General features: G+C 54.1%; 2 protein-coding genes across 2 annotated transcripts in view; one reads left to right on the top strand and one right to left on the bottom strand.

The window, feature by feature from the left end:
• EFTUD2 (elongation factor Tu GTP binding domain containing 2) overlaps positions 1 to 10,258 on the top strand; it is a 32,866-nt gene extending 22,608 nt beyond the window's left edge. The window contains exons 13-28 of the mRNA XM_004684077.2: positions 166 to 256; positions 1,802 to 1,937; positions 3,059 to 3,186; positions 3,530 to 3,723; positions 4,553 to 4,664; positions 5,039 to 5,179; positions 5,745 to 5,846; positions 6,553 to 6,635; positions 7,026 to 7,112; positions 7,317 to 7,443; positions 7,622 to 7,709; positions 8,314 to 8,432; positions 8,519 to 8,613; positions 9,081 to 9,234; positions 9,408 to 9,515; positions 9,832 to 10,258. Coding sequence (XP_004684134.1) covers positions 166 to 256; positions 1,802 to 1,937; positions 3,059 to 3,186; positions 3,530 to 3,723; positions 4,553 to 4,664; positions 5,039 to 5,179; positions 5,745 to 5,846; positions 6,553 to 6,635; positions 7,026 to 7,112; positions 7,317 to 7,443; positions 7,622 to 7,709; positions 8,314 to 8,432; positions 8,519 to 8,613; positions 9,081 to 9,234; positions 9,408 to 9,515; positions 9,832 to 9,927 — 1,861 coding nt within the window. The 3' untranslated portion in view covers positions 9,928 to 10,258. The remainder of the gene's footprint in view (positions 1 to 165; positions 257 to 1,801; positions 1,938 to 3,058; positions 3,187 to 3,529; positions 3,724 to 4,552; positions 4,665 to 5,038; positions 5,180 to 5,744; positions 5,847 to 6,552; positions 6,636 to 7,025; positions 7,113 to 7,316; positions 7,444 to 7,621; positions 7,710 to 8,313; positions 8,433 to 8,518; positions 8,614 to 9,080; positions 9,235 to 9,407; positions 9,516 to 9,831) is intronic.
• Positions 10,259 to 10,761: 503 nt separating this feature from the next.
• Positions 10,762 to 12,324, bottom strand: HIGD1B (HIG1 hypoxia inducible domain family, member 1B). The gene is made up of 3 exons (XM_004684079.2): positions 12,133 to 12,324; positions 11,427 to 11,561; positions 10,762 to 10,864 (listed from the first exon to the last, which is right to left on the bottom strand). The coding sequence occupies exons 1-3, from the start codon at positions 12,230 to 12,232 to the stop codon at positions 10,800 to 10,802; spliced, it is 300 nt and encodes a 99-aa protein (XP_004684136.1). The 5' UTR covers positions 12,233 to 12,324; the 3' UTR covers positions 10,762 to 10,799.
• Positions 12,325 to 13,663: the final 1,339 nt, after the last annotated feature.

The following is a 13,663-nucleotide window of genomic DNA, read 5'->3' on the forward strand; positions in this document are numbered from 1 at the left end:
GAGGAGAGTCATCCTGTCAGCCCTCTCAGGACCTCTCTGTGAAAGTGCTGTGATCACACAGGCCATCCTCTCCCCTTTGTCCTCAGATTCAGAACACAGGGAGTCGCCATGGGGTCAGTCATGCCCTCTCCCTCCTGGATCTTCATAGCATCTTCTTCCCTTTAGGCGAAAGTTCACCAAAAAGGCCCCGACCAGCAGCTCCCAGAGGAGCTTTGTGGAATTTATCTTGGAGCCCCTTTATAAGATCCTCGCCCAGGTGAGTGTGTGGGGCTGCCTGGTTCAGGTCTGCCCTTCTGTTATAAGCACACTTCTCCCTGCTCCGAAATCATCTTGGTTTTGTGTCACTAAGTGTGAAGATGGTTGATCGCCATGGTCTTCTGGATCTGCAGCAGTGCAGTACACAAAGTGGTATTAGAGTCTGAAGGAAGGTAGATGATCTGAGTGAAAAAAGGCATGACCTGGAGGGATTTTGTGCAAAGATTTTGGCTATTTAGAAGAATGTGACACTTGAGAAATAAGGCTTTTGGTTATAGGGATTCTCCTGGGATGTTTCTTTCTTTATATGTATGTATATGTTTGTCATAGTGTTATTTATACAGCAGAAAAAGAAAAAATGAAATAAAATGTTCATCAGTAAGAATGTGGACCGACATAAATACGCTGCTAAGGGGAGCATTGGGTGAGACAGGAGGGGCCTGCCGTACCATGTGGGTGACCTTCCTGGCCAAGCGTCAGGAGAGGGAGACCCTGGTGCTCATTGACACCAGCACAACCCAGTCAGCTTTGGGCCAGTCCTGTCCTCGGTGCCTCAGTCCTTGTCTGCCTGTCTGATTTTAAGGAAAAGTTTGGACCTTGGAAAACAAGGTGCTAGAACTCCTCAGCTGCAAACCATTCATGCTGCCTGAGACAGAATTTTGAACAGTTCTTTACTAGGTAGGTTGTAATTGTGCTGCAGTGGCTGTGGAGAACCCCACAGTGCTTCATTTTAACATGCTGCACCACCAGGGAGGGCCTGACTTGGTTTTAATGACTGTTCTAGACTTGTATATGTGTGTGGTTTGTCAGGTTGAGAAGGATGCATCAGACTAGTTAGGACTTAGGGGATGCTCCAAAGAGAAAAGTGTAGCATTTCATTAATATGCACCTGTGCTGCTTAAGAGGCACAGGGACTGTCAAAGGTGTAGGAATGATCATGCAGATCTTTCTTCCAGTTATAAAGTATACGGTATTTAAGAAGTGCACACAAATTGTCAGAATGTGTGTGGCCATTCCAGTCGACAAAATAGCAAGACATAACAATAACACAATATAACACGATTAAAATTTATTACTGGTGAAAGATAGTATCTTATGTCAGACCAGAATGTGAAAGAAATTTATGGATGTGTCTCAGTAGAAACCTTAAGTCTGCTGAGGATGACTTAGGTTGGCCCTGGCCTGCAGGAGATGGACTGCTAGGTGACCTTTTTTGGTTCCTTCCAGTGCTGTAATCTTACTCTGAGAAGTCTATATAGGGAAGGCTAAGGAAACTGCTTGAGTGGATGAGGTCTGCTCTTCAGACAGCAGAGGGCAGCACTGATAGCAGTCTGGGGCGGGTTTATTGGTTGGCGTCAGCATTTGAGGAGGCCTGCTTCACCCAGATTTGGTTTGAATGGTAGGTACCAAAGACTCGCCTGAATGCTTGTCATTGCCAGTAGCTCTTCTTAGAAGAGAACCCAGTGCAGTGACCCTTGGCGTTGCCCTTTGGCCTTGCCTGTTCCCTGATCACAGCACCCCATCGGGGTGTCTGCTCCTGTCACAGGTTGTGGGTGATGTGGATACCAGCCTCCCCAGGACCCTGGACGAACTTGGCATCCACCTGACCAAGGAGGAGCTGAAGCTGAACATCCGCCCTCTGCTCAGGCTGGTGTGCAAAAAATTCTTTGGCGAGTTCACAGGTAACAGAGCACTTGATGTCCCCTTAACGTTGCCATCATCATGCTCTGCCATGAAATCATGGGGACTTTCTCCTGAGCGCACAGTGATGCTCAGAGATTGAGGCACTTTTAAGTAAACTGCAGGTTGGAATGCAGAGCTCCTGATTTTTCCTAGCTTCTTTCCTGAGGAGATGGTGCTGAAGAGTCTATCTTGGGAAACAAAGGCAAGCAGAGCTTTCAAGTAAAGGAGATGAGGAAGCAGGTTCCCAAGTTCTGGTGTTTTTGCCCTGTGGAGTCAAGAAGGTGGACTTGTAGGTGGGGTGACAGTGGGGGAAGCAGCAGTCCTGGACTCGAGACTTGGGCTGTGGACTCAAATCACCTGACTCCTCTTCTCTGTATTTTAGTTACCCAGAAGGTGGGTGATAATGTAGAAAGCCCCAGCCTGGATGAGAAAAAGCCTGTCTTGGTTCTGCTCTGGCCTTGATCCTGCCACGCAGTGACCCGTCCCTAATTCTCCAACTGTAAAGAAAGAGAGGCGGGATATCAGTGGTGACTCGGGGCTTCTCGTTAGTCTCTGCCGCCGAGGCTGGTGGGAAGCGGGTGTCTAAATTCCCAAAGCGTGTAGTTTTACTTGTTCGTTCTGACCTGACTGTCCATCTAACATTTGAGCGTCAGTTAAAAGCAAGCATGCGGCCCAGGTTTGCTCAGGGAAGCGCTTTCTTGTGTGGCTTATTGGCTGTTAGGAAAACAGCAGAGCTTGCTGGGCCGAAAGAAGCAGTGTTTCTCAAGGGGAGGAGTCAGTTCAGGAGTGTTCTAAGTAGATGTTGAAAAAAGGTGTGCGCTTTTTTAGCTTATGTTTAGTAGAAGCTTGTGGATTGGTATAGGAATTTTAAAGTTCTTGTCAGCTAAGTCCTGGGTGACAACAGGTGACAGTAGGACCAAGACCCATGTCTTGCTCTTCCCTGGCATTAGGGTGACTCCTGATCTTCAGCAGCCTACTCCTGGGAAACAGAATTTCAGTTCCCCTGGAATCATGGTACCTCCTTTGAGGTACCCTCCCCTTTAGCCTGCTGGCCTAGGAGTGGGAAGCATCTTGCTGCCCACTTCCCCTGTGAGAATGTGAGGCCTCTCTCCCTCCTCAGGCTTTGTGGACATGTGTGTGCAGCACATCCCCTCTCCAAAGGTGGGTGCCAAGCCCAAGATTGAGCACACCTACACCGGCGGAGTGGACTCTGATCTTGGCGAGGCCATGAGCGACTGCGACCCCGATGTAAGGAAATGTGTCTATACGCGACCCCCCACCCCAGCTCTCTAGCTTTTCCCCCTCGAGTGGGGCTCTCTTAGAGAAGGACCAGAGGTGCTTGCATGCCCCTCCTCTAAGTATGGTCAGACCCAAATTCAGAGCCTGTTGTTCATGGGAAGGGTGCTCATTCTGAGTCTTGGTCTGTAGAATAAGGATAATAACACAGCATTTGTGCTGCTTGGTTTGGAATTTTCCCTGGAGCCCGCCCCATCTTGTAGATCTTGCTTGGGCCTTGCTGTTAGGGGAAGTGGAGACCGTGGTGGCTCCCTAGAGCCTGAGTGCCTGAGGCTGCGCTCTGTCCCACCACCAGGGCCCCTTGATGTGCCACACCACCAAGATGTACAGCACAGACGATGGGGTGCAGTTCCATGCCTTCGGCCGGGTGCTCAGTGGCACCATCCACGCGGGGCAGCCTGTAAAAGTGCTGGGGGAGAACTACACCCTGGAGGATGAGGAAGACTCCCAGATTTGCACCGTGGGCCGCCTTTGGATCTCCGTGGCCAGGTACTGCCAGCTGGGCCTGGAGGGCCATGCCTGGGTCTCCGTGCTGGACCAGCCCTGGGGAACTAGAAAGGGTGGTCCCCCTTGGAAGCTCAGTAACTACCTGCTCCCTGCCGAGGTGGCTCGGGCCAAGAGCAGCTACCCCTGGGATAAGGCCGAGAGCTTTTCCTCTGCATTTTGAATGGCTTGTGCGAACTTGTGCAGCGTGATTTCTGTGTTCATAACCCTCTCTCTCAAACCATTACCTTTGACATATTTCCCAAAAGAAATTGTTTCCTAATTTCTGCTTGACTGAGATGGAAGACATCCTGGATCCCTTGTATCCAGTCTACAGAATAAAACTGAAATGCACCTCTGGGCCGCTTGGCAGTTCTTAAGTCCAGCCTTTCCGCTAGGGGGCAGCACAGAGGCAGTGCCAGTCTGAGCTGGCTGCTGCATCTTACCAACAGCCCTTTTCCTTCTCCAGATCCACCCCACTCCCCAGAAGGCAGGAGAAAATGGAAGAGCCAGAAGAGCCGTGGTCTCTTCTGTGGTGCTTTGGCATCTCTTCCATTCGCCCCCAGGCAGAGCTCGCTTACCGTCAGCAGCCATCTGGGGTTGGGTTTCCCCCTTGTCTCTGCATTACCTGCCCTTGCTCTCATGGCGCTCATCAGTCTATGGCCACATGGATTTGCAGCCATTTTTGTGTGTCCGTGTGACTGATCTCTGGGGTGTTCCTCCTGGCTAGAACGTGCTAGAATGTAACCCTTTGCCCATGGTTGGCAGGTAGCAGGTGCTCAGTAGGTGGATACTCCGCCCGCGTTCCATGGCCCCTTGTTGGATGTTGCTCCAGGTACCATATTGAAGTGAACCGTGTTCCTGCCGGTAACTGGGTCCTGATTGAAGGCGTTGATCAGCCGATTGTGAAGACAGCGACCATAACGGAGCCTCGAGGCAATGAGGAGGTAGCGCTTCTAGAAAACAGCTGGAGGGACTTAGGCTGCTGCATGACGTAAGCTGAAGGAACCATAGCAGGACTCACAGGAACTAACCCAGGATCTTGCCATTTCCTGGTTCCAGACAGTTCAATACAGGCTCAGCCCTCTGTATCTGACCCTGCTAGAGTCTCCCTATACTTGGTACTGGTAACTAGGAGGAATTCATTGTATAGTCTTTTTCTTCTCCCTTTGTCTTGCCAAAATACATGGGAATAATTGGTCCTCAGGTTGCCACCACACAGTGTGTGCGCCTCGTTAGAGGAGGGACAGCTCCTCTCTTCCTCTGTACCTTCTGTGCCTGCTCAGACCAGGTGGCCTCACTCCTCCCATTTGAATCTCAGGCTCAGATTTTCCGGCCCTTGAAGTTCAACACCACTTCTGTTATCAAGATCGCAGTGGAGCCAGTCAACCCCTCGGAGTTGCCCAAGATGCTGGATGGCCTGCGCAAGGTCAACAAGAGCTACCCGTCCCTCACCACCAAGGTGCGGCCCCCGCCGGCCCCGCCACACAGCCTGTGCTGCCACTGCCTCCAGCCACCAGCCCTGCCTGCTTCCGGCAGCCTGTCTCAGGGGCGGCCCCTGTCTGCGCTGTCATTGGAAAACAGACCGAGGCCCATGTCTGTGCGGGGGTGGATTCATGCACACATGGGCACGTTCCACGAGTGCTTTTCAGATGAAGGAGTTGCTCCTTGGAAAGTACACTTTGAATTGATTTTTCAGAAAGTAGAAGGGATCGTTCCCCTGCCAGCATAACTTTCTGAGTAGTAGTTGGCCAGGGATAACAGGCTGACCTCCATCCACAGAGAGGCAGCTGGGTTTGCCCTGTGTGGCTAGGAGAGGCATTAAATCAGTGACCTCACACCCAGCAGCATTGTGCAGAGTGACCCAGAGTCTTGAGAAAGGATCCTTCTTTGAAGAGGAGGGCACCAGCAGAGTTGTGGCTGTTTCTGATAGTGGGGTTGGGCATCCCCCCCGGGTTCTGGCCTCGATTCTGTTTCTACCTCTGTTGCTGGCACAAGCAGCCAGGCTGTGACCACCTGTGTTTCAGGTGGAAGAGTCAGGCGAGCACGTCATTCTGGGTACTGGAGAGCTCTACCTGGACTGTGTGATGCATGATTTGCGGAAGATGTACTCGGAGATAGACATCAAGGTAAAGCAGCAGCCCCTCTCTAGTGCCCTCCTGGCATGAGCTTGGCGAAGGTTCCCAAGCCAAAGTCATGCTTGGTCTTTTGTAAGGAAATTATACAATTTCCTTGGTACTCGACAATTGTGCAAGGTCCTTGTTTCAATGGGATTCAGAGGGAATGGTTTCAAGGAGAAAGTGGGGTCTGACTCTCCCTGACTCATTGTCGAGTGCCCCTTGGTTCATCGGCCCATTGCATGACCTCAGTCTCCCCGTGTGGGAAAGAGCACCCGGAGATACCTCTCTTAGAGTCTGTGATGCTCCAGGATCAGCACTTAGAACCCACTGGGCTTAAGCGTGCATGAGGAAGGAGCTGTGCTACCCAGACCTCGGGTTGAGAGTGGACCGGGCTCTCTCCAGTCGGCGCTCTTTCCAGATCTGCTGCTGTCCATTGGGTGGCAGCAGCACCCCAGAGTGGATGTTGGCAGCCACCCCAAAGGGCTCTGCTTTAGGCCCTCATTTCCTCCCGCACCTACAGGAGCGTGGTTTTTGCATTGTACTACTAAGTGTTCTCAGATTTTTAAGTGATGGGACAGACGTGCCCTTGTACTTGCCATTACGCTGAGTAAGACAGGTTCCCTGCCTGTAGTTGGGGTTTTCAGAAGTTGCTTGGGTGAAAGGTCGTCCTTCCAACACAGTTAGGCCTTGCTGGATGATTGATTTTGCTTCCCAGGTGGCTGATCCTGTCGTGACATTTTGTGAGACAGTGGTGGAGACATCCTCCCTCAAGTGCTTCGCTGAAACGCCCAATAAGAAGTAAGCTGGGAAGGGGCAGGTGTCCCCTTGTTGGTCCCATCTCCCACAGCTACAGGAGCTGGGGAGCTAAAGACCGCCAAGTCTCCTGGTGGAGGTGCCTAGGATGCTTGCGTTTCGCCCCAGGCCTCTTTCTCGTGCCTTTGGGCAGGCTGCTGTGGAATTCTCTGCCTGTGGTACTGCCAGGAATTTCTGACGGCTGCTTTCCTGCTATGTGACCATCTTAAACACCTGCCCCAAGGCCCGCTTGTTTAAAGAGCAGCAGATTCCGATGAAGAAAGACGGAGACAAGCGCTTCTTCTTCTGTTAACCCCCTGTGGCTTTTATTGGTGTCACTGTCTTGGCTGGTCTCTTTGTCACACTTTTCTCGTTACCCTTGTCCTTTCTGACTAGGAACAAGATCACCATGATTGCTGAGCCTCTTGAGAAGGGCCTCGCAGAGGACATAGAGAACGAGGTGGTCCAGATCACGTGGAACAGGTGGGACAATGGCTGATTCCCACTCTCCACAGCTCACCTGCTGGCTCTCAGTACCACAGTCCTTCTGGGGATCAGTCTGGTCTCCCCCTTTGCTGTCATCTGGGTGTAGTGTGGGTAGGCTTAGTGACTGGCCTACAGAAAGGCAGGCCTCGGCAGCCAGCAATCCAGAGCTGTCTGACCATTCCTTTTCTCTGCCTTGCCCAGGAAGAAGCTAGGAGAGTTCTTCCAGACCAAGTACGATTGGGATCTGCTGGCTGCCCGTTCCATCTGGGCTTTTGGTCCTGATGCCACCGGCCCCAACATCCTGGTGGATGATACCCTCCCCTCTGAGGTACGGACTGGTGGGTTCCACATGGCAGTCTCTGAACTCTTGAGTGGAAGTGTTCTTCTGGAAGTATGCTCTCTCTGGTGAGGGAGAGTGACTTTACCCACGTGCCTCCCTTCTCCCTATGATCCCTTGGCTGTTGCTGGCGTCTCTGCTAAGGGACCCTCCCTCGTGTTCCTTGCAGGTGGACAAGGCCCTCCTTGGCTCAGTGAAGGACAGCATCGTTCAAGGCTTCCAGTGGGGAACCAGAGAGGGGCCTCTCTGTGATGAGTGTAAGTCCCCCAGCCCTCCACCTCCCCTTTTCCTCTCAGCTCCCCAGTCCTCTGGGGCCTTGCGTCCGGATCTGTTTGGTGGGGCGGTGCACCTTTGGCATCTGGCAGAAGTCGCGTGGGACACACTGGGCCATTACCTGCCCTGAGCCAGCCCCTTCAGCCCTCTTCCCTATCCTGGTGCTACTGCTTGTACATCCTGGAAATGAGGTCATTTCTAAACTGAAATCTGCTCCTCATTCCAGAGAAGGAGTGGGTATCAAGAGGAAGATGGGGCCAGCACTCGGACCCCAAGATTGGACTTAGTGGGAACAGATGTAACTTTTAGGACTTACTCTGCATGTACAGCTAAACGCCTGCCAAGTGCACACACGCTCCTGGGGGAGCTCTTGGGTGGCGAGCACCTCGAACTCTGGGCCTCTTTGCCTGTGGCACCTGGCCTGGCATCTGTGCCATTCTGCCATTACGCCGACTTGCACGGTGATTTTCTGCCATCTTTGTGGCTATAAGGTGGCCTCAGTACAGCAAGGGACTCCTGCTGCTTTGCCTCTGTGCTCTTGACGTGACCTGTAACCGCCCCAGGTCAGCTCCCCCCTCTCCTTTTCAGTGATTCGAAACGTCAAGTTTAAGATCCTGGATGCAGTGGTGGCCCAGGAGCCCCTGCACCGGGGCGGGGGCCAGATCATCCCCACAGCCAGGAGAGTGGTCTATTCGGCCTTCCTCATGGTGAGTGATGCCCCTGTCCTGCCCAGGGCTCCAGCTGGGGTCCAGTTCCCCAGCCTGAGGAGCCTTTTCTTCTTGCTCTGTCACAGGCCACCCCTCGTCTGATGGAGCCTTACTACTTTGTAGAGGTGCAGGCCCCTGCCGATTGTGTGTCTGCTGTTTACACTGTCCTGGCCAGACGCAGGTGAGCGGCCCAGCCCGCACAGGAGGAAGGTGGAGAGCAAGAGCAGAGCAGAAGGAACTCGGCTACCTGGGGAAGGAGATTAGCTTCCCCACCCCCCACCCCCATTCCTGAAACCTACTGAGCTGATTTTCCAGAAGCAAGTAGGAACCAGATTGAGGCAGTGGCCAGCTTAACCACAAATTAGGATTCCTTCTCAGAGAACTCCTAGGGAATGTCCTAAAGTGTCCACAGTGGCATGTCTGTGGCCTGGTCCTGTCAGTGTCCCCCCTTGCCCAAAGGTCACTGCCCATTTGACTTCCATAGGGAATTATGTTGAGCCCCACCCAGCCTTTCCTGTCTTCTGTTGTGTTTTTGTGTTTATTCTGTTTCTGATGACAGCTCGAGGTTGGGGCGCATTTGCGAGCAGATTGCTTCTTGCTTTTGGCTTCTGTAGATCTAGGGGCTCAGCCTTTGTTTCTCTCTCTTAGGGGACACGTGACGCAGGATGCACCAATTCCAGGCTCCCCTCTGTACACCATCAAAGCTTTCATCCCGGCCATCGACTCTTTTGGCTTTGAGACTGACCTGCGGACCCATACCCAGGGGCAGGCCTTCTCCCTGTCTGTCTTTCACCATTGGCAGGTGAGAAAGTGGTGCAGACTGGCCAACTTGACCTCCTGCCTCTACAAGGCCGGTCTTCTCCCCTGTTCTGTTCTTCTGTCCTCAACATCCTAGGATGGCTGACACCCTAGAAGCGCCCTCTTCCAGGCTCGGGGAGGTCTGCCTGGCCCATCTGAAATCCCTTTGCCTTTCAGATTGTGCCAGGTGACCCTCTGGACAAGAGCATTGTCATCCGCCCCCTGGAGCCACAGCCAGCTCCCCATCTGGCCCGGGAATTCATGATCAAAACCCGCCGTAGGAAGGTAGGCGTTCCGCAGGCCCACCGCCCGCCCGGGGTCTCAGCAGTTGGAGCCTCTTCCTTTCTCCCTTTGGAGCTCCAGAGACTGAGAGCGAATGACTGTTCGCTGTAGAGCGGTCCCATCTGCATGGGCACTGGCAGCCAGATGGGGCCGGTGGGAAGAAGGCCTGCACCCCATGGTGACAGCCTGAGGGCCTGACTCCTGGCAAGGCCTGGCTGTACCCCTGACCAGCCTCCCACTCAAGCACAGGTGTGCCTCACCCCCCAGCTCAGTCAGTGCCCCATTGGCCTGATTCTTGCGTTTGTCCCTGACCTTGCAGGGCCTGAGTGAAGACGTCAGCATCAGCAAGTTCTTCGACGACCCTATGTTGCTGGAGCTCGCCAAGCAGGATGTGGTGCTCAACTACCCGATGTGAGAGCCTGGACTGCAGGGCTGCAGTATGGACTTGCAGGGCCCGGTGTGACTTGGACTTCATGTTGTCAGATCATCGGGGAGCTGCTGGGGTCTCTTTAACACCGGGGGGTCTCCAGCCCAGAGCCCCGCTGAGGGAGAAGCATTCCGCCTCCTGGTTCCTTCTGTAGCCTCTGCCTGGCTCCATTCCCAGGAACTGCGTGGAACTTGGGCTCGGGGAAGGACCAGGGGATCAAAGTGTTAACCCCGAGGGGCCTTGTCTTAGGAGTTTCATGGAATTTTTTTTAAACAAGCTTGAACTTAGACATGGTTTATAAGTGAACGGAACGTTCTGACCTCTGCCTTGATCTGTTCCTTTCATCCTTGCCTCTCCCCCCTTTCCTGTAGCACACTTGCGTCCTGGCACTTGGGTTCTGGATATATGTTGTCTCCTGAGAGGCTTCTCTGTCTGCTCCCAGCTGCAGCCCTCTTCCTGCCTGGGCCCCCTGGGACACTGCTGTGGTGGGAGGAACACCTGCCTCATAACTCAGTGCTCCCATGAGCCCTGAGGCCTCTTAACTGCCCCCACCCCTTCCACCCACATTCTGGCCTCTACCACACCGTTTCCAGGTGGGACCTGAGGTGGCCTAGTAGTTGTTGGGGTTCTGGCATCAGAGTATACTGTTTCTCCTCCTCTGCCCCATAAGAGTCTCCTGAGCCCTGGAGTTGGGAGCCAGAACTCTAGTTTCCAACCCTTTGTTCTAAATACTCCCGTCAGCCACCACCAGCCCACCTCTGCTCTCCCCCATAGGAAGAAGAGACTAGGCTTTCCTCAGAACTCCTTTATTAGTACCGCAGGGTGGGTAAGTGGGACTGAGTGCTGCGGGCCCAGGAGTGCTACTTCTCCCCGGCATCCCGGGCTGCTCTCCTGGTGGAGTCTCTGTACATCGTGTACACAGCACCTGGGGGGGGAAGACACCCCTTGGCACCGAGGCCCTTGCCCAAGCCCTGCCCTCCCAGGTGTGCAGGCGTGGGGCCCCGGGTCCTGCCCCTTGCTGTTCCTTTGAGAGTCCAACTTCCCAGCTCTCACCTTTCCACCATGGTCTCAACAGCTGCCACAAACACCTGCCCCACACAGCTTGGGGTGACAAACCTTTGAGGTCACAGAGCACTGTCGCGCTGTGGTCCCTGTCTGGGACACTTCACAGCGCCCTGTGCGGGGAGCATGGCCACATGACACGGGCTCGGCAAGGGGCCTGCCCTCTCACCCAGCTGGTAGTTGTCTGCCTTTGAGCCAGAGATCCAGCCTGTGTCCCAACACATGCTTTCTCTAACCTCTGGGACAAACGGGGAACAGACCGCACCTTGCGCACAGGACTAGGACAGGAAATTAGATGGGAGAATGTCTCAGTATGGGGCTTCACCCAGGACATGGTGCAGAGCCGTGTCGGGGACAGGGATTGAGGCGCAGTCCCTTTGCAGCCAGCCGCTCCTGCGCCTACTGTGGCCCAGCTAGCTACTCACCCAACATGATGGCGCCCACGGCACAGGCCTGCGCTGCCACCCGGGTGTGAATCAGGTGTATGGACAGCTTGGTGGAGCCCCGCGCCTTCAGCCGGTAAATCCTGTAGGCAGCCACCAGCAGGCAGCCTCCTATACCTGCGGTCAGAGAGCGGGTGCCCTGGGCTCAGCTGCCAGGCACAGCTGTCCTGAGAGGCCTCCCTAGGCTGGCTGGGCAGTGGGGGGGTGCTCTTGTTAGGGCATTTACTGTGCCCTCTCAAGGCCATTGTCTAAGTGGCCACCTCCCTCCAGTGACCCCCCCACATGCACAGCAGCCCATCCTGGCTCCCCGGACCCCTTTAGCTCCGCTCTGGGCCCTTCTCCAACCACTGCTGGCTCCTGCATCTTGGGACCGCTGTGTTCCTCCTTTCCCAGGGCCTCGAGGAAGGAAGCCCTAGGTGACCCCAAGCTGTTCCTCCCCATCCTGGTAGTGGTGCCTCTAGACTCCCCATGTTCCTCGCACTCCGTCGGCTGCTGCCTCTACCCACCCAGACCTGGTTTCCTTGTAAGGATGCTTCCCGCTGTCCCTGGCACCTTCGCTATTGGTTCACTCCTAGCACCTGGTCATTTAGCGGGTGGACCACTCGAGTTCTCTGCTTCATTCTTTGAAAGGACTGGAATTGTTCTCTGAGAGAAGACCCTGCCCTTCTCCTTCCCTTTCCCCACTCACCTATAGGCACCAGTGGAGACTCCCTGGTTTTCCTCAGGAACTTCTCAGACACGGGGTCTTCGCCCTCGGGTGGCACCCACCAGCCTTTGTTAGCAGACATGATCCCAGGTGTTGGGGCAGCCGTAGTTCCAAGGCTTCAGCCCAGCCCTAGAAGAAGGCACCCCACAATCAGAACTCCGGTTTTCCTCAGTCAAGCAGAAAGGAGGAGTCGCCTCTCAGGCCCTTTCCATGTTCAACACAGCCTCTACTTGAGAAGGTGGCCTGTAGCCGCCTCAAATGACCAGACCTCTATGCCATCTCTCCATCTTCCTAACATCTGCCCCCCACCCCTCCTGACTTCACTGTTTTCTCTCCTTCCCCTACCCCGTCTGCATCCCACTGGGTGTGATCCTTCCGCCAAGAAAAGCAGCTGGAAAAACCCAGATGAGGGTTGGAGACTCCTTGAGCTCTGAGACCCCCACTGGCCTTAGTTTGTCACGGTTGCTCCTGTGGGAGCAGCCTAGCAGGATGTGGCCCCAGGGAGCCGGAGCCTTCCCAGACAGTGTTACACTGGTGACCGAGTCGCCAAAGGCTTAACTATTTGGACATTGACTTGTATGTGATTTAGCATAAGTTTCAGACACGAGTACTCACATAGCAAGTCTTGGTTCCTAAGATGCTCCTCTGTTTCTGTCTCTTTCCAGTTCTCTGCAATTACCAACTCCTTACCTCTGCCTCTGGGCTGGTGACCCCTACTCCTTATAAACACCTCAAAATGTCTTGTCTGATAACCAACTAGCCAGTGCCCAAAGTTGCTCCTCAGACCAGGAGTTCTCCCGGGGGGAGGGGGGGCCTTGTGAACCTAACCACAAGACAAACTCTACTTGAGGCGACTTGCCACTCCTCTCATGGGCAGCAGATGCTGCCCCGCCATTGCTTACCCTAGGGGACAGCTACACAGTGGAGCACCAGCAGCCGGCCAGGATTTAGTGTCTGCTGTTTTGAACTGGCCAAGAGTCTTGACGATGGAGCTGCCACCGTGGGGTCAGGGAAGCAGTGACGGGCTTCATGGAAGCTTTCAAGTCAGGAACAGAGGGGAGGAGATAGACCAGGGCATAGTCTTTAACTCCCCATCTGCTGAGCTCCAGGCTCTGGAAAGTGATGAGACCAGATGGAGGAGAGTCCGTACTCCATTCATCTTTGGCTTCCAAGGACAAGTGGCTGGCCCCGAGGTGCCTGGCTATGGGGAGCTGAAGGGGGATACAGAGGCAAGAATGGGTTGAGACCCCGGGTTCTCCTTCAAGTTATGAACAATGTGCAGTGTAGAAAATGCCCCACCTGTGGGAGGGAGGCTCTGGACTTGATCACTTCAAGCCTACTTTCTGAACTGAGATTTGTCCAGAAGTTTGAGACAACTAGAACATCCTCACGTCTTCAGACCTCTTTATACTTGGGGGGCAATGCTTGCTCATGTCATGCAGACATCAGTGACCTGCACTAGTGCCTGCCTGTCCACGGTATTTGGACACCCCTGTCCTGTATGGTAAGTAGT

This window comes from Condylura cristata, unplaced genomic scaffold (genome assembly GCF_000260355.1).
Source record: "Condylura cristata isolate star-nosed mole 26May11 unplaced genomic scaffold, ConCri1.0 scaffold00017, whole genome shotgun sequence".
In the NCBI taxonomy this organism is placed as follows: Eukaryota; Metazoa; Chordata; class Mammalia; order Eulipotyphla; family Talpidae; genus Condylura; species Condylura cristata.

Excerpts from the sequence above, each read along its gene's own strand:
- HIGD1B (XM_004684079.2), bottom strand. The coding sequence starts at position 12,232 with ATGTCTGCTAACAAAGGCTGGTGGGTGCCACCCGAGGGCGAAGACCCC. Across the intron at positions 11,562-12,132 it reads GTCTCCACTGGTGCCTATAG|GTATAGGAGGCTGCCTGCTG; the intron begins GTGAGTGGGGAA and ends CTCTGACCGCAG. Across the intron at positions 10,865-11,426 it reads CGTGGGCGCCATCATGTTGG|GTGCTGTGTACACGATGTAC; the intron begins GTGAGTAGCTAG and ends TTCCCCCCCCAG.